The 24,517-nt window shown below is 46.3% G+C and overlaps 1 protein-coding gene across 1 annotated transcript in view; it reads right to left on the bottom strand.

Annotated features, from left to right (window-relative positions):
• ITGA9 (integrin subunit alpha 9) overlaps positions 1–24,517 on the bottom strand; it is a 356,219-nt gene that overhangs the window by 21,677 nt on the left and 310,025 nt on the right. The window contains exons 24-26 of the mRNA XM_022553838.3: positions 16,912–17,037; positions 14,811–14,930; positions 11,048–11,149 (exon numbers count right to left, since the gene is read on the bottom strand). Coding sequence (XP_022409546.1) covers positions 11,048–11,149; positions 14,811–14,930; positions 16,912–17,037 — 348 coding nt within the window. The remainder of the gene's footprint in view (positions 1–11,047; positions 11,150–14,810; positions 14,931–16,911; positions 17,038–24,517) is intronic.

Here is a 24,517-nt window from a genome sequence, read left to right as displayed (position 1 = left end):
TCTTTTCAGCAGAGTTAATCATTCTCTGAGCTTTTGGAAACAGCAATTTTTCAACTTCTCTTAGCAGAGAAAATCTGCACTAGCACCCCAATGTATAAAACAGAAAAAACTGGAGATTCTCTGTTTATAAAGAAGGTGGGAAGCTCGAGCCCTGCCTGATCGGTCCCCCTTCCCAAGCCAGTCCCTTCTACCCCAGGCCCAGCAGCCCCAGAACCAACTCAAGGGAACCCACGGCTCCACAAAGCTTAGCTTTAAAGCCACAGTGGAGCACTTCATCATCATCCCAGTCCTAAGTCCTCTTCACTCTGTAAGGTAATGATGTATCTTCCTGCCTATGGACTCCAGTAAACTGAATTCTTACAGAACAAGGATTTGAATGCATGTTCTCCCGTCACCTAGACCAAGGTAGTGATTCATCACGTGATTCATGAAGGCACAGATTAATAAAGTCAATGTCCTTTTTGCCATACCGTTCGATGAAGTATGACTATGATTCGGTCTGCAATGAAGAGAGGATGAGGTTTGAAGCTGGAGTTTCTGAGTGTGCTTCTCTTTTTTCTACTTCAAAAATATATCTGCAAATGTTATTTCTTTTGGGAGAGTCCTGGTCATCCATCCACACATGCATCCATCTGCCCATCCACCCCATCTGTCCATTTGTTTGTCTATCCATCTGTCTGTTCGTCCGTCCATCCATCCATCCACCCATCCAACAAATGCGTACACAGGACCTACTATGTGCCAGGCACTGTAGGGATTCATTGATGAATAAAACAGGCAGTCTTTGCCCTCATGGAGCTTCCAGCTTGTAGAGAATACTGGCCAGTTAGACACATAAATGCAAAATTATAACTTTAGAAAGTGCCCCAAAGGAGAGGTTCATGGTTAGAAAAGACTCTAAGGTAAGCATGGCAGTCAGAAAGAGTTTTCTGAGGGACTGCCTGAGCTAGAGTTAAAGGGTAAGCAGAAGTTAACTAGTCAAAGAGGGAAAGGAACAACATTCCAAAAAGGAATAGCACGTGCAAACCCCCTGTGACAGAAGAGAGCCTGGCAGAGGTGAAGTACTGCCAACAGACAGTGAGCATGGAGCAAACGGAATGAACAAGAAGTCACCGGAAAATGTTCAAGATGAAGCTGGAGAGATGGGAAGGCCTGGAGGCTGTGTTAAGAATTATATCCTTTATATCAAAGAAGCTTGTGGCTTCCATCTGAAAACTGGCCCCATCTAGCTTTTTGATGGCTGCACTAAATCAAATCAAACCTGTAGTTATTTTGATCTTAATGTCTAATTCCTAAATAATTTAGTTTAACAGGTTACTTTCTTTTCATAAAACACTGAAATTCAAGCTTCTGACTCTCCTTCTCCATTCAGGTAGAGAGGAAATCGCTCCAAAAAGCAATGTAGAACCTCTTTTGTCTTCCTGAGGCATGGCTTTGAAAATTACTTATAAATAATCCCTGAGAATCATCAGATTCATTCATAAAATTACCTGAGAAAATTGTTGATAAGCACAGGAGGAATAAGGGATGCTTTAATTATGCCATTAAAAATACTGTGGGGGCTTCCCTGGTGGCACAGTGGTTGAGAGTCCGCCTGCCCATGCAGGGGACACAGGTTTGTGCCCCGGTCCGGGAAGATCCCACATGCCACGGAGGCGGCTCGGCCCGTGAGCCATGGCCACTGGGCCTGCGCGTCCGGAGCCTGTGCTCCGCAACGGGAGAGGCCACAGCAGTGAGAGGCCCGCGTACCGCAAAAAACAAAAACAAAAACAAAACTGTGGAATTAAACCTAAAAAAAGAAAGAATTATATGCTTTATCTTAAGAGGCATGGGAGGTCAATGGAAGGTTCTAACTAGGGAGTGACATGGTTTGCATTTTGCAAAGAGCACTCTGGCTGCAGAACGCATCTAGATTAGAAGGGAGAACTTTACATGGGGGTTCAAGGAACAGGTCCGTTAAGAGGGCTGCAGGGGAAGTGGTTTCCCCAGCAGAGATCCACACTCCCAGTATGAAAGGAGAAAAAAGACTGAGGCTGAGGGGGAGTCTGCAGGTTTCAGAGGGTGGTAGGAGGCTGAGAGATGGGGCGGCAGAAGTTCTGATCAACGAAGGGATAAATGATCACACAGCAGCAGACTGAAGCTGGAGGGCTCGTGTGTCGGATGTTAACTAATAAAACATAAGGGAGTTGAGGAGCACGAGGATTTGCCTCAATAGAGTCCTCGGGGAGGACAGACATCCGGCAGGGGCGATGGCAGGCCCACACGCTGGGCATTCTGCCTGCTACTGTAAACCTGAACGCACCTGAGGCTGGCAAGCTGGCATCAGGGAACCACCAGGAGCCAATTTCCAGTCTGAGGCAGCTGGTAAGCCTGAACCACAGCACTTGATTCACTTGTATGTTTCTGGAAACTTTTATGTTCTGACCACTGTAAATATGCCCAATGTCATAGCTGGAAATGCTCAGGTCTCCAAAAGGCCTGAGAACATGACCACAATGGGGTACAGCTGGCCCAGGCCTGGCTGGATGGAGGGCTTCCACGGCTGAGGGGACAGCTCAGCATCAGCAGCACTCGAATGGAGGTTCAACCCCAGGCCCCACTGCCTGAAGGTCAATTACAAGGGCAAGATGCTTTCCACAACTGACATCACACACAGGTCTCACAGACGGAAGGAATTTATATAAAATAAAAAGTGGGAAAAGAAGAACATCTGGGACAACGAAATGCCATTTTCATCTGCTTCTCATTACATCTAGCAGCCAGTGGGGAAGGGGGCAGGGATAAAGGGTTGTGGGAGCTGGAGGAAATGTTCTCAGCAGAACCATGTCTTAAATCACTCTCAGAACAGAGCCTTCAGAAAGCATCCCTGCTCCGGGGAGACCGAAGACTTATGGAGATGACATCAATGAACAGAAAATAAATTGCATTTGGCAAGACGGACATTGTAAGTCTGTGCTGTGATAAACAAAGATGTCAAACTTGCCCCTGCCTGCTAGGTGCTGGCTTTCAGGAATTCCTTGGTCTGTCAGAATTTGCAGAGGAATGAGCTGGGCCAGTGCTAATTCCTTTATTGTTAAGAACGGGTCACATTTGTTGAGAACTTACCGTGTGCCAAACATGGTGCTAAGAGGTTTTATATCTATTACTCCTGAGAAACCTCATGACTGCTCTTTAAAGGGAGGAGGGGAACGCAGCTCCTTTACCGCAGGCTACGGAGGGCCCTGGATGAGTGCTAATTCTCTTGATGAGTAGCTGTGCATCTGGTTAGGAACCAGGCCACAACAGGAAAGAGTTCCAGAATCAACAGACCACTAAGTCAGAGCATGATGTGCTTCTGAGGTCACTGGAGCCAAGGGTCGCTCCAAAGACGAAGGGCCAGCTGTCACCACCCATGGCTGCATTCCTACCATCTGCCAGAGTGGTGCTCCTGCTGTGCGAGGGCGGGGCAACAGGACAGCAGGGGCCCAAGGAGCGGAGGATGAAGGGAGTCTCGGGCTTGCAAACAGGCAGCCCTGCACCAGACCCGGCCCTTCCACTGACAAGCTGTGGCATCTCAGGCTGGTAGGTCCCTTCACCTGGGGGTCTCAAGTTTCCTCATCAGAAAATGGGAGTAATAATATCTCATTCACAGGGGTGATGTGAGAGTGACAGGTGATAATCACATCAAATGCCCAGCACATCACAAGAACTGAGCACATATGAATGAAAACAATAAAGTCGTTAAGCAATGGGACGCAGAAGGGCACATCGAGCCAAGCCCCCAGTGTCTGCGTGGAGACCACTGCCATCTGTACCCTATGCCACTGGTCGTCCGCCCACATCCCTCGGGTCCCTCGATCAGTTCCCTATGTCCAACCCCAGCTTTACATGCGTTCACTTCTAAGTGGACTGCACGTCAGAGGCCACCTGCCCCAAGGGCATGTGGGGAGAGGAGGACCCTGGGGCTCATTACCTCCTGGGCAGCCCCTGGCCAGTGACTGACACGTACAGGAGTGAGAAAGCCCAGCTCCCTCGCTTCAAGGCAGGATGAACTCTGAGGTGGTATTTGTGCTCCAGGGCTCCGCTAAGGCTGGGGCCCCTGGAATCTCATCCTTGGTCCGCTTGTTCTTTCCCTATCCTGTCTCCTCACTTCTTTTCCCGTCTTCTCTGGGAGCATTTCCTTACTAAAATCTTTGCACCCACATCCTCATCTGAGGGTCTGCTTCTTGAGAATCTACTTTAAGACACCATCTGACTCCATCTGGAGCCCAACCTTCCCCTGTCCACTTAGGAAATGCTTTCAATACTTGTTCAGGGGTCACTCTGTCCATGCAGCCAGCCTCTCCTAACCTCTTCAGCTCAGGCTTTCCCAGCACAAAACCACACTACTGTGCGTGTGTGTGTATGCTTGAGCACGTGTGTCTGCACACGTGTGCAAGTGCAGTGTTCACTCCTTGAGTCTATAATTTTTTTCTTGTTCATGTTTACCGGGGGGTCCAGTTCATGTCTAGTGAAAGAATTTGAGGGGCTGGACAGCAGCCTTGTCCTAAAATACAACCTTCGATAGCAGTGGTTTCCTTGGCTCCACAGAGCCTAGGGGTTTGGTGAGGGGATGCAGAGGTCCCCAAGGGAAAATGGAAATACAAGTTGGGGGAGTTCCAGGCATCCCACCTCTGACTCAACCAAAGCACATTTCAATTTAGAAAGGGGTTGTGTTGTTTAAAAAAATGGTAATGATTATCATGATGACAGCTGGAAATCATTGATTTAGAGTAAACTGATCATGACTCTTGAGGTTTTGAGGGAGGGAAAAGCTATTCTTTATTTGCTTCCTCCCATCCTTGGCCATCTCTTCATGCAATGGGAGCCACTACTAACTGACTGCTCATGCGTAGGCACCAGGCAAGGGGCTTTGCACCAAGATGTGATCTGATCCCTCCCAACCCTTGAGGACAGATACTCCCCACATGTGACTGGCACAAACTGCTAGACCTCTACTGATATAAAGCTACCTGTCTACTTCTATCTCCTCGGCCACCATCATCTCTAGCCAAGTGATGGTCACAACCTTCTTGCAGCCCCCTACAATCCACTGTCCACACAGTAGCCTATGATTGTTAAAAAATATATATTGAATCATGCCATCCCCCACTCAAAACAGAAGTTTGCAATGGCTTCCTTTGTAACTGCTCCCTGGTGTTATATGGTATGACCCTGCCTATGTCTCTCATCATGGATGTCTTCACGTGTCTCCCATCATGGATGGCTTCCCCACTCACCAGGTTGCTGCCACACTGGTGTTTCAGCCTTGAACACGCTAAGCTATTTGGCTCTTCCTATGGCTCTCCCTCCTCACTGGGACACTCTTCCCTGCGCTTGGCAAGCTAATTCCTCCTCACTCTCTAGATCTCAGCTTCCTTGGAGAAACATTCCTTTAGATTCCCCTCAATCTAGAGTAGGTTACTCCCATGGAACTCACCTTGATTTGAAATAAAACCCTTGTTTCCTTCCTTGTTTACTCTCTGTCACCCTCTCAGCCAGCTCTGGGAGGGCAGGGGCCATGGCTACTTTGCTCCCCATTGCACCCACAGTGTCTCTATGTTGCCTGGCCCGTAGCAAGCCCCCAATAAGTATTCATTGAATGAAACTGTGAATAGTGACAATCAGCAAACCACACTGGGATTTTTCTCAGTTCCTTATGGTTAGAGCTTAATTCTCACACTGGGGGTAGTGGGTGAGGGGAGAGGACCACCTACCTACCATCTTTTGATGATGACAGGGAATGGGGCGGTGATGACTTTCCAACGACCCTCTTCTTCATCGTACCTCTCAGTGTAAGAAGGGGGAAAACTCTCTTGCCGGGTATAATGTAATTTTTCACATAAATGGTAAAGTACAAGTCACAGTCTATTCGGTGACAGAAAATTGTAAAGTTTGCTTCAAGATGCATTAAACAACAAAAGAACTATAGGTGGCACCTTTCGAAGTAATCTCATTTACCACCTTAGATGATGCCCTCTAGATTGGGGGGCAGTGACAGGGAGCAAAACGGAGGGGAAACCTCCAGGAAGTAGAAAGCAGGTTTCCCATGTTACAGATGAGGAAACGGAGGCTCACAGAGCTTACCTGATACCCAAGGTCACACCACTGGGATGTGAAGGAGATGGGATACGAAGCCAGGCTTTTCTAATTCCAAAGCGGGAAATGCAGTGCTCCCTGTTCACAGAGGACAAGGCCAAACTAGAAGTACTGACTTCCCGGAAGGGCCAAGACTGGGAACTGAACTTGAATGGCTTCAGAGAAAATGAAGCTGGAACGTGCTGTCCTGATCAATTCGTGCGTGAGGGGGAGGTTTATTCAGAAGTGAAAGCGTGGCTGCAGGCTGGAGGCTTTGTTCTGGAGTCTGACTGAGACTGAGCAGGGAAAGCCCCCACTGGGGTGAGGAGAGCCAGGTCCAGTCTGAAGCGGCTGGCTGGGCTCCAAGGGTACCTGGGCAGTTTTAAGAGACAGACTTTAAAACAAGTCAGTCCTTTCCAGAGTGGACACTTGCACTTGTCGGGGCCCTTTCATCCAAGGCCCAGTGCCCTTCCGTGTGACTGAGTGGCTGCAGGGCAGGGAAAGGAGCACCAGGCTGGGGAGTTAAGAGCTCCAGACACTATTCTTGGCTCAGTGATGTGAGATCCAGGGCAAGTCACCTATTCTCCCTGAGCATCAGAGGCCCTTTGTTCACTAGAGGAAGAGGCTTTGTGGTTCTAATCCAGGCAGGGCACAGCAGAATCTCAGGGGACTTGTTAAAGTTATGACCCGTGCATCTCCCCACCTGCAGGGTAAGGGATGGCAAAGGAGGACTGTGGGAGGGAGGTGACCGTCTCTTTGGACATATGATTCCCGGGGCAGAAGGTGAAGGCCCCAGACATTTGCCCTGTCAGCAAATGTCAGCAAGGAAGTAGCTCATTCCAGCATATTCATTCTTAAAACAAAACAAAGCCCAAAGCACAAACACTGCTAAACCACCTGTGGACAAAGACTTTCATGTTCTCTCATTAATGGAGCTGACAAAGTGGTCTAAATGACTGAACAAAGACTGGCTCAGATGGGAGCTCTAAGATGCACCAGGGGTTGGCTGGCCCCATGCTGTCTTCGGTATTAGAAAAGCACATGGGAGGGGGTACTTGTCACTTTTTAACATCCTTCCAGTACTGGGGAGTCTTCCTCTAGGTGAGTCTTGGGGTGAGGGTGAGGCTCTACTATAATAGCCAAAAATGCCAGCCACCTGCTCTTTGTGGGGTGCCTGGTACCCCACGGACAGGGGTCTAACCTCAGCCAGTGAGAGGTTCCTGCCTGACTCCAGAGCAAGAGGCTGAGAGAAGCCAAGGAAGCAGTGTCCAGAGTACCACGCCAGGCTCTTCCTGGGGCCTGACCCAGCCTGTGGTCCTGGCGCCACAGGTTTGTCATATCCCCAGCCTTCCTGGCAATTCTGAGAGCTACCCAATATCCTTCTAATCCATTCTGGTTCCGCTAAAATGAGACGGAGTCAGTCTCTCCTGCTGGTACCTAGAATCTCAGCCTGGTGCCCACTCCACATGGCAATGACTTACTTATCCATCTGTGGATTTCCATGTTCATAATGTATTCCACTATTTCAAACTATCAAGAAAATAGATTTGCTCTGTAACTCACAAGCTTCTCACGCAGTCTGAGAAGGGAGTTTGGGGTGGTGGCTCTCAGGAGCAGAGCTGGTGTGCTGGAGATTCTTAGTTTGCCCCCGGGGAGTTTCTAGCCTCAGCTATTGGCAGCACTGCCAGAAAGGCCGGAAGGGTTGGGTTGGACAGGATGGGAGTTCAGCGTGTTCTCAGCACAACCAGCGCTGAATGCGGTGACTCAGATCTCATCCACAGTTCTCAGGTTTGGGTCTGTACAAAGCCAAGTAAGCTGGTGTGGTTGGCCTTGGACACGTGCTAATACCCCACCTGGGAAGGGCACCTCAAATCTATTATTAGTAAACAAGGAAAATGCCTCAAATACCTAGTACATATTTCTAGGTATTCAACCGTACGCCCTGTAGAGCACTCCCCGTACCATGGCATAAAAATAAAAGACACAAAGAGTCCCAAGAAAATTATTTGATTTGTCTGTCAGTTGAATTATCACCATGTGCACTTTATGTGGTTAAAAACTAGATTGTTTTCCTCTTCTCACCCACACCCTGCTCGTTACCAGCAGCAAGTACACTTCCTGTTCATTCCAAGGCCATAGAAATGTGGCGTCTGATCTAAAATCCTGCGATATTTTGCCTGATTTAAATTTGGTGGCTAGCCTCTATGGAAATTTCCCTTCCGATGAACAACTAACAGAGCACCAGGCATTCAGAAGAAACATGTAGGGTGGAACGTGTTTGTTCTAAAAAGGCAAACCTTCCTACTCAGAAAATATTTTTTTTTTTCCTGCCAGGAAAGTTGAGAACAGATTGTAGTACTTCATCTTGGCTCACGGATTGAAAGACAAAGTTATGGAAAGGAGGGAGGTGGGGGCATTGTGGGATTCCGACGGGTACCCATTTTTCTTAGAGTACCGGAAAAAAACTAGTTGAAAATGAGAGCTTCTTCCAAAGAACTCTTGATAATGTTAATATTACCATAGTGCTCAAAATGGAACAGTAACTAATGGAAGTGGTATTTGGGGGGCATACAGATGACTCAGAATCCAACGATGGGGTGTTATAGGCAATGTTTTCCTGGATCCCACAGCTCCGTGTTCTACTCAAAGGCAATGCACCCATGATATTTTTTTCATTCACCCAAGGGATTCCACCTGTTAATTACTTCCGTTAACTCTTAATTGGGAACACAGTGGTCTACCAGAACATTCCAAACCTCTCATGTTGGGCATGTATCTCATCCTATGAAACTTTTTAACCAGAGCTGTGACAATGAGCAGTGAATCTCCATTCTTCTTCAATCCCCAGGTAAGTCTGAATTAGCAGTTAAATGGCCAAAAGGCAAGGAGGAAAAGGCAAAGGCCATCTCCAAATATTTGATCTTCCATAAACACTGACCCTAGGAGTGAAGGACTCCAGCACCATTCCATTTCATCCCATTCAGTTTCTGTTATTAAAATGACTACGTGGACAATTTCCTGATGTGAGTAGAGGAGTTAAGGTCTGCATCTGACAGTCCTTCCCTGCATCAGGCATGCAATACCCACGGCCTGGGGCAGCTTTAACATCCTCACAGATTCTTATTCATTCTGTACCAGCTGTCGCTTTTGTTTCTTGCTCAGGACTGAGAGTTCATGGAGGTCCTGGGCATTTCTTTAAATTTTATTTATTTTTTTGCGGTACGCGGGCCTCTCACTGTTGTGGCCTCTCCCATTGCGGAGCACAGGCTCCGGATGCGCAGGCTCTGTGGCCATAGCTCACGGGCCTAGCCGCTCCGCGGCATGTGGGATCTTCCTGGACCGGGGCACGAACCCGTGTCCCCTGCATCGACAGGCGGACTCTCAACCACTGTGCCACCAGGGAAGCCCCATTTCTTTATTTTTTAAAAGTTTTAATTTTATTTATTTTTGGCTGCGTTGCACCTCCGTTGCTGTGCATGGGCTTTCTCTAGTTGCAGAGAGCAGGGGCTACTCTTCGTTGCGTTGCGCGGGCTTCTCCTTGCGGTGGCTTCTCCTGCTACAGAGCACGGGCTCTAGGCACATCGGCTTCAGTAGTTGTGGTTCGCAGGCTCTAGAGCGCAGGCTCAGTAGTTGTGGTGCACGGGCTTAGTTGCTCCGCGGCATGTGGGATCTTCCCAGGCCAGGGATAGAACCCGTGTCCCCATTGGCAGGCAGATTCTTATTCACTGCACCACCAGGGAAGTCCCCGGGCATTTATTTTCTATATGAACCCTTCCTAACCAGGGTCTTGTAAGAGTGGGCTTTGCTCTGATCCTCATCCTAACATTTAGATATGTGGTGTCTCCATTGTTATTGGAAAATAAGTTAACCATTTTTTCTTTGTAAGTAATTAATCTTTGTGAATTTTTCGCTTTTGTAAATTTGTCACAGCAATATTCACTCTTCCAAGAGAGGGTAAAGTCTCCCTTGAGAGAAGTAAGTTCCAGGAAAGGAGATGCAAAAAGCTAGCATCATTGCATAACTCATTGGCCAAACCAGTTCAGAGGCTGCTGTCTCCCCATGTGCCTAGGACCTCAGTGTGGGTGTCAGAGAATGAGGCTCCCCCCTGCCTCCTGCCCCTGAAAAATAATAAAAGGCAGCCAATTTCCAAGAGTACCCCTTTCCCTCCAGCTTCTCCCACACCCCACATCCGAGCTCCCGGTTGCCACATATTCCATCTTGAGGCTGCTTACCGACTGCACTTTATAGAACAGGGGTTCCCAACCCCCGGGCCACAGACCAGTACCGGCCTGTTAGGAACTGGGCCGCACAGCAGGAGGTGAGTGGCAGGCGAGAGACAGCAAAGCTTCATCTGCGGTTCCCCACTGCTGGCATTACCACCTGAACCATCCCCCCACACCCCATGGAAAAGCCGTCTTCCACAAAACCAGTCCCTGGTGCCAGAAAGGTTGCAGACCGTTGTGACAGAGGATACGGGGTTAGGTAGGGAATGAAAGAGGAGTTTCTAGGACTTGGCAACTAGGATGTGACCCCTTCAGGTTACTCAAACAACTTGTTTTAGAAACACCCAGCGTTTAACCATGGAGCAATGTGACTAGGAAGGCAGATGAGGTTTCAGGGAAAGGTCTGAGAAAAATAAAAATAGTCTTGGCTCCAGAATGGAAATGCAAGCCCTGTCAAGGGTACTTCCAGAAGATTTTTCCTTTGGCTGGTCATAGCCGGGAGCTTTCACATAACAACAGCATCCCAGAGAACATGGCTATCACAAGAAGAGCAGACCGCAGAAGTTCTCCATGGGGGCCTGGAAGCCAAGGCAGGCAAGGTCTTGGGTCTACCACAAAGCTGACATCTTGGCTTAGAGACTGCCTTTACCCTCAAATGCCAACACCAAGTCACCCAGATTCCCTCACCCTTGGAGGAGGGCTGTGTGTGTGTGGGGTGACCAACTCACCGTCATCTCCTCTGAGTTCCCACTGGCTACCTCCACCACCCTCAGGGCAGGGTCCACCTTCACCTTGGCGCGGGTCATGAACTGGATGACAGATGAACTGTCCTGAGGAAGAAACAACACAACTCACTGTAAGACTTTTCAATCACAATGGCTGGGCCCCGAGGTCCCAGGCAGAACGGAAATTCAAAGATTCCATGTGAACCAGGCAAAAATTTCTATCACTGAATGAGACAAGAGATTTCCAGTCTCTCTCTTGAGGATTCTTTCATATCATAGTGGACGCTGAAAAGCTCTGGAGTTTTGCTGAGTCATCAACACATGCAGGCTTGTGTGCTGTGGTTTCCAAGTGGCAGGAGCCAGATATTTGGATCTTGGTATTGACATATTCCCAAAGAGCAGAGAATAAATAAAGCTGTTAATTGTGTACAACAAATCGAGGCCTGGCGTTCCATAGAAAGTATCTGATTTACATTTCTCAAGCATCTTCCTGCCTTGACCACAACCCTCAAACTCTCCACATGAGTTCCTTTTAACTCTTTCTTTGCTCTTAAATGAAGCTGGTTCGGGGGGTCAAAGCCATTTAAGCTTTGAAGAGGGTACCTGATGGAGAGATGAGAGGGGGGAAGCATCTAGCTTATACAGTAAGTCCCCCCACGTGTGAACGAGTTCCGTACCGAGAGTGCGTTCGTAAGTCTAACAAAGTTAGCCTAGGTACCCACCTAACACAATCGGCTACATAAATAGTACAGTACTGTAATAGGCTTATAATACTTTTCACAAAAATATTACATGAAAAACAAACACAAAAAATAAAGAAAACATTTTAATCTTACAGCACAGTACCTTGAAAAGTACAGTAATACAGTACAACAGCTGGCACACAGGGGCTGGCGTCGAGTGAACAGGCAAGAAGAGTTACTGACTGGAGGAGGGAGAGGAGGTGGGAGATGGCAGAGCTGAAGGATCGTCAGCAATAGGAGACGGAGGGCAAGCTGCAATGTCACTCACGCCTGATGCTGATGGAACGCACGTTCACGTCTTTGAAAGTTCACAACTTGAGGAAGGCTTGTATGTAGGGAACTTACTGTAATTAGGTGATGGCCCGATGAGAAAGGGGATGGGGGGAGGGAGGGTGGCCCAGGAAAGACTCAGGAAGAGCCCACCAGCCATTGCAGGCAGAAGCCTTGGTGTGGGCTCAAAGCCACCAATCCAGATAATGAGAGAATGGCTCCAAGGCAGTAAAGGAAGAGTTTGGAAGAAGACAGGGGCTGGCAAACTTGTCACTCAAAAAAAACTGCTTCAGTGAGTTCATATTAAGCAGTAAATAATTTTGTATGCAGCAATCTTTTACCAGTTTAACAGTTCTGTAGATCTGTGGTTTCATGGGTCAGGATATGCTGTCTTTTCAATCTTAGATCGTCGTCGTCATCATCATCTCGGACACCGCTAATGACAATAATAATAACGATGATGATGACGACGATAACTGTCAAAGTTAAAGGCCGAGCAGACGAGGAGCCTGGCATAGAACAGGTGCCTTGTGGTTGTAAAAAACCAATACTTTGGAAGAAACTGGAATCCTCTGATGATTAAAAAAAATCAGATCCTACATTTCAAATGAAAACTTGTTAAGGTCAAAACAATAAAACCTCAAATTCCCTTGTCTGTGGCCAGACCTTCAGGTCAAAGGAAAACTAACAGAAGTGGTGGCCCAGGGAACCACAAGGCTGGTTCTGCTCCACATCCTTAGGGAGGCGTGGCTGGCCTCGGGGGCCCGACAGAGGCTTTCCTCTGCACCTGGGATTTCTGCTGGTTTCTGCTGAAAGGGAACCAGTAGGGAGATCGGTTCTCCAACATCCGCATACGACACCCCATGGCTTCCTGCTGTCTTGGGATGCAGACTAGGCTGGATGGCCCACGGGGACAGCAGTCACTGGGACATGTTCCTTGGCAAAGGGTCACCATTGATCACTGAGAGAGAAAGAGAAAGCTGCACAAGACCAGGCCAGAGCTGGGGACAAGGAAGGCTTGAGGCTTTGCGGTTAAATTTGTACTAATGACTAATTTATAAGTGCAAGCAGCAGCCAACTGGGTTGAGGCTGAAAGAGAAATCAGAGTGGCTTCCTGCCATCAGTGCCGTATCAGGGTTCTGTCAACAGTGGCAAGTGTGGCATAGGGAATAAAACTGTCACCAGGGCCGTTTATCAAGAAGGTGAACAGGATGGGTAAGCATACAGAATCATAATCCCTCAACCTGTCCTGGGGACCCAGGACAGTAAGGCACTTCCTGTGATACGACATTCTGGAATCATAGAGTGACCAGGGGTGCTCTAGTTCATGCCTGGTCCTCTCCCAACACCATCCTTTTTAAAGGGAGAGGTACAACAGGGAAGCAGTGCTGTGTGCACCCAACTTGCCCCAAACCAGTTTCCCTCCAAAGAATCCAGGGAAAGCAGAACTGTTCACAGCTCTCCACCAGCCGGAGTCGGAGAGTGGGTAAAACATCCTGTATGCCCCTGTGCCTGTGACTTATCAGGCCAACATGTTACTGCCATGCCTAATTTAAAAAATAACACTGGGATGACTTTTCTAAGGATCTTCATTTATACACTGACAGTTTTATACAGACTAACACATTTAGTTTTTCCAAAGGAAAATAAAGAGAATCTCTGTGGCTAACATGCCTATTTTGTTTTAGCTTCACATGTGATTATTTTAGAAGCATCTTGTTGGATGTAGCCTTTCATACTCAGCAGCGTTTATGTTAAAATAAATCATAGTGAATGTGTATGATTTTCTTAAGGGCCACCAATTCATGGACTGAGGTATTTTTTATGAGCCACTTTTATAAACTTATAATAGCAAAGTGATCTGAGATTCACTGCTCAGTGCTCTGTAATGGTCTATGTGGGAGGGGAATCTAAAAAGGAGTGGATATATGTGTATGTATAGCTGGTTCACTTTGCTGTGCACCTGAAGCTAGCACAACATTGTAAATCAACTATACTCCAATAAAAGTAAAAAAAAAAAAAAAAAAAACCCTAAAAAAACAAAAGTTATCTGAGATTCAAAAGTTGGAATTCTGAAAAACAAGGTGCCATCTAAACAAGGGGTTGGCAAACTATGACTCATGGGTCAAATCCGGCCCTTTGCTGGGTTTTGTAAATAAAGTTTTATTGGAACACAGCCACACCCATTCAGTTGAGTATGGTCTATGGCTGCTTTCACAATACAATGGCAGAGTTGAGCAGTGGCAAGACACTGTATAGCCCATAAAGCCTAAAATATTTACTACTGGCCCTTTAAGGAAAACCCCTGATCTAAAACGTGGTCCCCAGAACAGCAGTATTGGCATCACCTGGAAGCTCCTCAGAAATGCAGACCCTCAGACCCCCCTCTGAGGAATCTGTGGTTTAACAAGGTTTCCAGGTGATTCTGAAGCAAGCTAAAGTCTGAGAAACTCAACTGTGCAAACAAAACACCTAGGGAGCTTGTTAAAACAGAGATGCTGATTCCCAAAGGCTGGGTAGAATCCAAGATTCTGCAGTTCTAAGGAGCTCCCAGGTGATGCTGATACTGCTGGTCCTCTAACCAGACTTTGAATAACAAGGGTCTGGTATGTTTCCCTGGCATCACCTGCAGCAGAATCACCAATGGTGCTATCCAGGGCAGTTTTCTAAAGGGGGCAGGCAGAGTTTGTTCTGAGGAAACCAATTCAAATGCTTTTAAATGAACCCCAATAGTACAGCTTCCCAGGGCTTACCTTCTTCAGTATTTCTGTGTTCAGCAGCATGTAAATGTCTATAGTACGACTTTCTTCTTTAGCCAGCGCACTAAGATTACAGTGCATTGTTAGGCAAGAAATTCCTGGCTTTTCGCAGTCCTGAGAAGAACAAACAGAGAATGATCAAACCGTATTAAGAACAAAGACAAGAGCACAGCATTTATAGCACAGAGGGCTCTGTGAGCTTCTATTCTGCGGACCAAGGCCATTCCAGGTAGAGGAAATCCATAGGAAGATGCAATCATTCCTTCTTGCCACCAGAGGGCAATCAAGGGACTTCCTTCCCGGCAGGCACCAGAACATGCCTTCAAGTCTAAGCTCACTGGTGCACCCTACCAAAAAACTGGATTTGCAAGGAGAAAGAAGGGTTTTTTTGGTGTTGTTTTTAAAGAAACACATTTACATATTTTGGGAGCATTCCTCTTATGAGTTTTGAACACAAGGTGCATGTTCTAGATCATGTGATTTCTGCCTGTGAAGTGACAAATACACTTTCATGCCCAGTTTTTAGGTTGGGCAAATTAAAGGGCTACAAAGTCACATGACTCAAGAAACCACAGGAGTAAAGAAACACACGTTTAACCAAGAAAACACACGAATTACAGCTAGAAACCTAAATTCCAAATTTAAGTTACAAAGGAGGAATTCTTTTGTATTGTAGGATCCAAAATGTGCAAACATACCTTCACGATGTTTCACATGTGGGGTAAAAATTTCAGCTAGATACAGAGTTGCATCCGTCAAACAACTAAATATCAGTATATCTAACAATTCTAAGGGCTTCAAAAAAAATAGCTGATCGGGCTTCCCTGGTGGCGCAGTGGTTGAGAGTCCGCCTGCCGATGCAGGGGACACGGGTTCGTGCCCTGGTGCGGGAAGATCCCACATGCCGTGGAGCGGCTAGGCCCGTAAGCCATGGCCGCTGAGCCTGCGCGTCCAGAGCCCGTGCTCTGCAACGGGAGAGGCCACAGCAGTGAGAGGCCCGCGTACCGCAAAAAAAAAAAAAAGCTGATCATCAGCATTATGTAAGTAAAAATATTCCAACCTTCCAAATGGCAAACAGTCCTACTACTTCCACTGGAAAAAAAATTGAGGAAGGAAATGTCAGTGAGACGTGCCGTAGCCGAAATAAGGAGCTGAAGAGATGTAACCAAAGACATGGAGACAGGAGGTTGTGGAAAAGCATCTGATTCCATCTTTAATACCTTCACTTTTAAAAAAGTTGAGGTATAACCTACATACACTAAAGAGAATAGATCTTAAGGATCCATCCTGATATATTTTTACATATGTTTATAACAGATCAAGATATAGAACATTTCTTGCACCTAAGCAGGTTCCCTCATGCCCATGACTGTCAATATTCCTCCAAAATTAACTGCTACCCTGACCTCCATTGTCATGGATAGCTTTGCTATTTCTGAACTTCATGTAAGTCAAATATTACAACATGTGTCCTTTTGTCTCTGGCTCCTTTCACTTAATATCTGTGAGATTTACTTATGTTGTTGGTGTAGCAGTTTTTATTGCTCATAATACACCAGTGTATGGGTACACTGCAATTGTTTATACATTCTCCTGGTGATGGACATTTGGATTGTTCCCAGTTTCTGGCTATTATAAGATTGCTGTGAACATTCTTGTCCATGTCTTTGGGGGGATACAAGTACCCATTTCTCTTGGGGATATACCTGGGAGTGGAACTGCTGGGTCATAGGGTACAGATACGTTTAGTTTTAGTATATACTGCCCAATAGTGGTATACAAAGTGGTTGTATGAGAACCATCACTCTTGATTAGACTCATACTAGTGGGAGAAATGTTTAACTTTGTGCTTGGTGGGTTGCAAAGGTTTTCCCTTTGCCAGCCAATGGAATTAGAAATGTAAATTTAACACTTTGATAGAAACCTCAGGCTGAAAAATAGGAGTTGACTACAGTCCTTGTGACTTCCTAAGCCAATTGATTAAAACCAGATTTGGGAAATAATAAATGCCAAATAGAAGACTGGCTTCTCATCTCAGACTTGCCTTCCTAATGAGGACCACCCATGTTAACCCAAGCAGTAAGCAAATTCTTACCAAGACTTTTCTTCCCGACTTTGTGAAAAAAGCAAATATTGTATGGAAGATATTTTCTGGTTCTTGAGGGATGATACAGGGGGTTGGGTTTTTCTGGAAAGAACAGTTTCCCTTCTCCTGGCCCACCTGAAAATGAAAAGAAACCTGTCAGAGTGGTCCATCCCAAGAAAGGATCATGAGCCTGGAATCCCTTATTGTAGAGGAGGTTGCGGTAGAGCCCAAAGTCAACTGTTCCCCCTGGTCCATTCTCCAGGGGACAATAATGGCTGAAAAGCTGAAAGGCAGAAGTAGTAGCATCAACAAGACCAAATAATAAAAAACGTGGATGCTAAGTTGTTAAATAATTGAGATGGCACACAACATGCAAGTGAGTTGTGACCAAGGAAGAGTGGACAAAATAAACTTTAAAAACATCCTTACAGCAACTCTCTGAAATGAGCATTCATGTTCTTTGTCTGGAGAAAGAAAATGAGGCTCAGGTTAAATTACTTGCTAACAATCACACAGACCAGAACTCAGGTTTTAAACCGAGATCTTCTGAGTTCCAGCCTTTAGGCATGGCCCACTGTCAGAGGTTTTCAAACTGTGTTCCACGGAACCTCTAGGTGCTGTGGAACCCCTCAGTGGATTCCCTAGAGAGGAGAAGGGGCACCAAGCAGGACTGCTCTGGGTTCCCATCTCTGTTCCAACTAGAGCATCAACCACACATAATGTCATTTAAAACCAGGATTCTGCTACCAAAAAAAAAAAAAATGTGGCATCCACTGCATTGAGACATACAGGAGCTTATATGCCCTGGGAACCCTTGCTGAGTTACCTGATTTTGCTTCTGACAGCTTTTGAAAGTCCAGTGGAAAAACAATGCTGAGCAACAGCAACATTAAAAAAAGATCAAAACAACAGTACATAGTCTTCCATGTTGGTTTCTTTAAGAACAATACTATTTTTGATGCCTAAACTGGGGAAATGTTGAAAAAAACAAAGCCTTCTTTATATATCATCATATCACACTGTGTGTAGTTGAAGCTTTGACATGACTTAAGGTCAAGTTGCAAAATTAATCGTTAGTAATTCATAATTTAGGATTGTGTTTACAATCTGATTTCTAACCAGAATCATCTACTTAAACGACACTCTCCTATCTTTAATGCCTTTGAGTAAAATATAGTGTGTTTACACTGATTCAAGAATGTTTCAGCTTCTCATTCATGGTAGGGAGCAAGGTCTAGTTTAAAGTTTTTACATGGAAACTTCTAACTTAAGCTAACAATGCTAATCTTTGAACAATGAACTTTAAAACAAGACCTCCAAATTTAATCTCTATTTTATCTTTGGTCTGAACACATATGCCAGGATTTACTATATATGCTTGAAGATAAATAAGATGAAGGTTTATTTCCTCAAATTAACTCTTAGAAAATAGAGTGTTGCCTTTAAAAGTCTCTCATAGTTTGGGGACTTACTGTTCTTTAAAATGCACTGCATTTTGTTTGTTTGTTTTTGGCTGCGCCTCTCAGCTTGTGGGCACCAGGGATTGAACCCGGGGCCACGGCAGTGAAAGTGCCAAGTCCTAACCACTGGACCACCAGGGAACTCAAGGGACTTACTGTTCTTTAAAACAGTAAGTAATTTGGTACTCTCTCAATTGCTTTATTCGAACCACAAAATCTGGGAGGACACACCAGTCTGAAATGGTCTCAATCAGTGTTGGTTTTGGATGCTTTTCGAGGTCACTAGAAGGATTAATGGGAAGGAGGCAATGAGATTTAACATAGATGTGGTGATTATTCCTGGGGTGCAACTGTAAGTTGTGATAAGTATTTTAAAGCTCATTTTTGGAAAGCAAAACATTAGTTGATTATGTCGTGAGAATCAAGAACAATCACTTCTAAGACAGATGAGAAAAACAACTGCTGTAATGTTATGCAAATGGATATTTGTGTCTTACAATAAAATTTCAGCATCAAACATGGATTCAAAATGTTCCGCATTTCAAATAAATTAGATGAATTGAAGATGAAGCTTTGGAATACTGTCAACTAAAATAGTGGCTTTAATAATGCTATCCATTGATCTCAAAAGATGCACATCTGCATAAAATCATTTTGTGAAATGTGTGAATAAAAACAGTAATATAAATTAAGGTAGTATTCTTTTATAATTTTAAGTGTGCGACTACATGATTAGGTTAAGTATTACAAGTAGGTATTTACCTTTCTAATTTTTTTTTAAATTGAGGTTAAAATTTACATTCCCTAAAAATGCCCAGATCTTAAGGGTATAATCTGATGAACTTTGACAAATGAAATCGCCCACATAACCACCACCCCAGTGAAGGGACAGAGCACGTCCATCCCTCCAGAAAGTTTCCCCTGGCCCTTTTCCAGTCAATTCCCATCCCCAGCCCAAAAGCAATCACAGTTCTGATTCCTGTCAAGTTGGCCAAAAATCTGTTAAATTTACCTCTTTAGAAAAGTGGTGGATTGTGTTCTTTGGGGGTTGCCCTCTATTTGGGCATATATGGCACCTCGCAGATAGAAAACATTTTGTTCATTGAACATTTGAGAACTTGAATGTGTGTGCTCATGTTAATTCCAATCATATTTCACTCAGAAGCATGTGGGTCTCCACTTTTCCTGTTTGTCTTCTGGAGTGGACATTTGCTGAAAAGCCGCTGGAGAAACAGTCTTTCTGCAGCCCTGTGGGATTCATGTTCTTCTGTGGAGATGACCAGGCCTGGACCCCCAAACACATTTGGTCTGGGCTGAGAGAGATGGAACTCTGAGTCTTGCAGGATGCATCCGTTCCTAATTAAATCAGATATGGGGCAGAGCTCCTCCTGGCTCTGCAGTGGGCGATTTGGGTTTCCAAGCAGGGAGGGGAAGTGTAGGAGCAGAGTCCCAACCCAGCCAGGTTCACTGTCATGCCCACAGGACACCAGCACCTTGGGGGAGGGTGCTGGGAACCACAGGGTGAGGTGGGAGGAGCAACCGGTGCCAACACGTGGGGCACAGACACAGCTTGGAGCTCCATCTTCCTCTTTTCCCCTAGAGTCTTAGGGGCCTGTGAACAGAGTGATGACAGGGACGTGATGTGATCTGATGTGACATCTGATCTGCCTCAGGGGAATCTGGAGGAGGGAAGTGGAGGCTGAGTCTGTGGTGAATGAAAGTCTCGGCCAGTCGTGCTCCCGACTGTGGTTACATGGGAATCACTTCAATCAGGGAAAACAACGTTTTTCCGGGAAGTTCAGGGTGGTCCTCTCTCAAAGGAGGCAGAAGGTTGCTCCGTGCTGCATGGGTCTGGTTCAGACCAGTTAATCTGGTTGTAGACACTCCCTCAGCTAAAATGAGCAACTTGGTCCCTGACCAGGGTCATGAGGGCAAGGGATTGCTCTGTGTGCATGGATAGAACGTGTGTGATGGACAAAACGGTACCCGACACTTGTGCAGCCCTTACTGCGCACCCCTGTGAGGCGAGTGCTATTACTGTCAGCATTTTACAGATGGGGAAGCTGAGAGGCAGGGGGGGCCAGGTCTCCCAGGGGGCAGGCAGCAGAGTTGGGCTGGAGCGCAGGTCATCCAGCTCCAGAAACCTGTTTGCAACCACTTCCCTGCCTCTTAGGTCCAGAGGCTGAGGATGGGGCTGGGGTAGGAGTCATGGAGGGGTGGGGGGTGGAGGTGGAGGGAAACCATCCCTTCCTGTTCTTACCCCAGTCAAAGGGAAGGAACCATGAGCCTACAAGCCCAGGAATCCCAAAGTCCTCCACCCTGACCCACTTCTGCTCCATGGGAGATAAAGTGCCTGCTGGCTGGGAGGCCAGGCCACTCCATGCTGTCTCAGGCTGGAAGGGAAACAGAGCATCCTGGAATGTTGTTTCTGGAAGGCAGCTCCAAGATCATACGGTCCCATGGCCTTGGCTGACAGTAAGGAACCAGAGGCCCCGAGTTCCGTGACTCGTCCAAGGTCACATGATTGGTTGGTGGCAGCAAGCGGCACCCAGTGAAGGAATCCTGGGGCACAGATGCCCTTGATGAACTTGACGGTCCTGGGCTCCTAACAGCTGATGCAGTCCAGGTCTCTGGGGCCTCAGTTTCCCCACCTGTGAAATTAGGATGGTGGCCTACGTGATCACTAAGGTTGTCCTCAGTTGCTAATTATGCCCCTTGAGGATTCTCCTGCATTTTCATTAGAGCGGGGGTCACCTAATCTCCTGCTACATAGATAAGCAATTACTGAGCACCCACCCCCCACAACTGGGTTCTAACCACCCTGCCTGGTGGTGAAATCATCAAGGAGATGCAAGGTTTTCTTCTTGCAGACAATCCAAGCACTATGGCACTCATATCCAACAGCTTCATTTCCGTGGCTGGCCAGGGACTCTGCGGCCACTGCCCCCTGCTCATCCCTGTCCACCCACTTCTCATCTATTTTCCAGACTCTCTGAGTCCAAATGCTTCCCATGACACGGCTGCTCATCTTCCAGGACCTCTGGGAGCTGGAATAGGCCGTATCTACTGGAATGTGAATAAAAGAACTTTACCAAACACACAAAAAAGGACACGAGGATACAGGACACAGTGTTAAGGCTGAATTTGGCAAAGGCAGCTACTGAGGGTTTGCTGTTGCCATTTGGCCTCCGCCTCTCCCCTCATCCTGACCCCAAAGAAAACATTGTGCAAGTTGAAACCAAGAACTGGTGGTGATTTGGGAAACTGTGGGGAGCCCAAGAGAATGTGGACATCACTGGGTGGCAGAGTCCGGGTCAGCCTGGGTCAGAGGAACCTTCATAGTCAGAAGTCTTCAAGGGCCCAGGCCTATCCGAGGATGAAGTGTCCTCAGTGCACTCCAGGTAGCCTGGCAAAGCCTCATTCATGAAATACTGGGTTTAAAGTATGAACTGGGGCTGATTCATGGGTAAAATACTGAAAAAGGGAATTAACTCTCTGGGTCGAATTTATCATTACCTGCCACCAGGTGGAAAAGGACCTCTAGAGCTTTTGCTAAAGGCTCTCTAGGGTGTGGTGGTCTGATAAAGGGGTTGTAAGAAACGGCACTTCCTGTGGCCTCTACTGAGGGGCCACATGTTGTGGCCACGTGTTGTGGCCTCAAAAGAGGGGTCTGTACAAGGTACTTATTGCTGTTGGCTGACCTAGAGTGAGAGAGAGGACACAGGTCTCTCCCACGTTCCCAGGACACAGCAGCCTTAATAGAGTCCCTGTCCCTGGGCCTGAGGGACAGGAAAGTCCTCCAATGTGTTTTCTAAGTCTCTTGCTCCAAGTACATCACCCTGGAAACCAATTCCAGCTGCTTAAGGCCCCATCTCTACGCAATATAAATGCGAATAATACTAGCTAACACTGGGTGCTACTCTAAGAGCTATGGGATACACTGAATCCTTATAACACCCACTCACAGAGGGTACTATTATCAGTAAGTGACACATAATTTATTATCTAAACGGGGATATTTTTGAGAATGAAGTCAGGGAGTCAACCAGACAGAATAGCAAGACAGAGACATAGATCAGGTATGAGCCAGGCACACTGGGACATCTGGTCTCCTGAGGTTTCACCCCCATTTTACAGATGAGAAAACCGAGGCCCAGAGAGGTTAAGGAACATGTTATGTACCTGTCAGCTTTGACTGTGGAAGGAGTACCATCTCCAAAGTCTCCACCACGAAGCTCCCTGTCCAGCCCCACCTTCCTTGCACCCAGGATGCACAGCCTCTGTTCCATCATCTCATGGTTTATCCTTTCACAGCCCTCAGAGCAGGGCTCCTATTGTGATTGTCAATCTTGTCTACAAATTTCTCTCTCAGCCAACAAGTCAGTCTCTGTCATGAACTGCATCCCTGACTCAGAGGAGGTGGCATTGCAGGTGAATTCTGGAGGAAAAGAGAACCTCTAGAGAGTAAAGGGAGCAGGGGAAGGGAATTCCAGGCAGAGGAGAACAGCATGTGCAAAGGCATGGAGGTGCAAACAGTAGGCTTGAGTCTAGAGAGCCTGGGAGTTCAACGTGGTCAAGCATTGGATGAATGTTGGGGAGTAGTGGCCAGAAATGAGGCAGGTGAGGTGAGCCTGGACACAGAGGAGGGCCTTGTAGGCAAATCACAGAGGTAGGAAGTTATCCAGAAGGTGGATTAACATGTCTCAAAATTAAGGAACCACTTTTCCTTAATTATTGGTATTATTGGTATATTTTTGGTGTTATTGGTATATTTGGTATATTTATTATTATTTTTGGTATTACTGGTATTTTTATTTTTATTTATTTATTTATTTTTGCGATACGCGGGCCTCTCACTGTTGTGGCCTCTCCCATTGTGGAGGACAGGCTCCGGACTCACAGGCTCAGCGGCCATGGCTCACAGGCCCAGCCGCTCCGCAGCATGTGGGATCTTCCCGGACCGGGGCACGAACCCGTGTCCCCTGCATCGGCAGGCGGACTCTCAACCACTGCGCCACCAGGGAAGCCCTACTGGTATATTTTTAACAGGCTAAAGCATGGATGTCCCCTTTCTACCAGCATCAGCCTCATTCCTTAACCATATTCCAGCTGGCTGGGTTCTAGGGATGGGAAGGGTCACCAAAGTGTCCCTTGGCTTGATGCTCCCTGGACATAGTACATAGGAAATAAAAGAGAAATGGAAGATTAAATTAACAGAGGAATAAACTCAGTGACAACAGTTCTGCCCAGGAGCCAATCCTTGCGTCTCCACCAATGTGGGTCTTGGGTAAAGTCTGGTCTAGAAACTATGTTTGTTGGAATGACCTGGATTAAAGGGGGGCATAGGTTCATTTTTTAATAACATGTGTTTCATGTTAACTCACATTTATCTGTTAATCGCTGACTTTCTGTTCTCTGTTACATCCCTGGGCCACTTTTCCATATCATGTGACACCGATCACAGCTGATGGCAACTGGGTAAACATGACCCGTCCCCTGACGGGTCCACCTGCTCCTCTGAATTCACACGCCCCTTGAGCTTAAAAAAACCCAGAGAATGTTTTGAATGCCTACTTTGCTAATTCAATTACCTACTGCCTACTCTTGGAACCACGGTATCTGAAGATAATACAGTCCCCTTTCTGCCACGGGAGGCTGAACGTTGACCACAATAGCTTTGCCGATATTAATTTTAGGACTCCAATGTTTGAAATAAATATAGCCCTCATAAAAGGGTCAAGAAATGACACCAACTGGTTACTTAGGCCGATATAAGATGTTTACTACTAGAAAGAGAAATAAGAGCTACATATTTTCCATTCAGCAAAACGTAAACTGTGATAGTTTTTTTTAGTCTTAAAGAACCCTTTTTATTATCTTTTATGTTAAATCATATTGCTATGATTTTCTTGATATTGCTGAAAGAACAGTGAAAGATGACAACATTTTAATAATAAATCCTAAGAAAAATACTTTTATGTATCACCGTTCATTTCAAGACTGTATAATGCAGACCCAGAATAACCTAGAAGGGTTAGGTGCTCAAAGTCTCCATTTATTCACTCTGATTTCTTCAACCGCAAAGACATTATAAAAACAGTGATAACCATCTTGGGTAGTTCCTTATAATGGATATGCCCAGCTCTATGTTACCT

Source organism: Delphinapterus leucas, chromosome 10, assembly GCF_059928025.1.
Source record: "Delphinapterus leucas isolate spDelLeu-1000000601 "Yukka" chromosome 10, BTC_Dleu_Yukka2, whole genome shotgun sequence".
In the NCBI taxonomy this organism is placed as follows: domain Eukaryota; kingdom Metazoa; phylum Chordata; class Mammalia; order Artiodactyla; family Monodontidae; genus Delphinapterus; species Delphinapterus leucas.
Note: the sequence above shows the minus strand (reverse complement) of the source record. Positions and strands in the feature narration are given on the sequence as shown.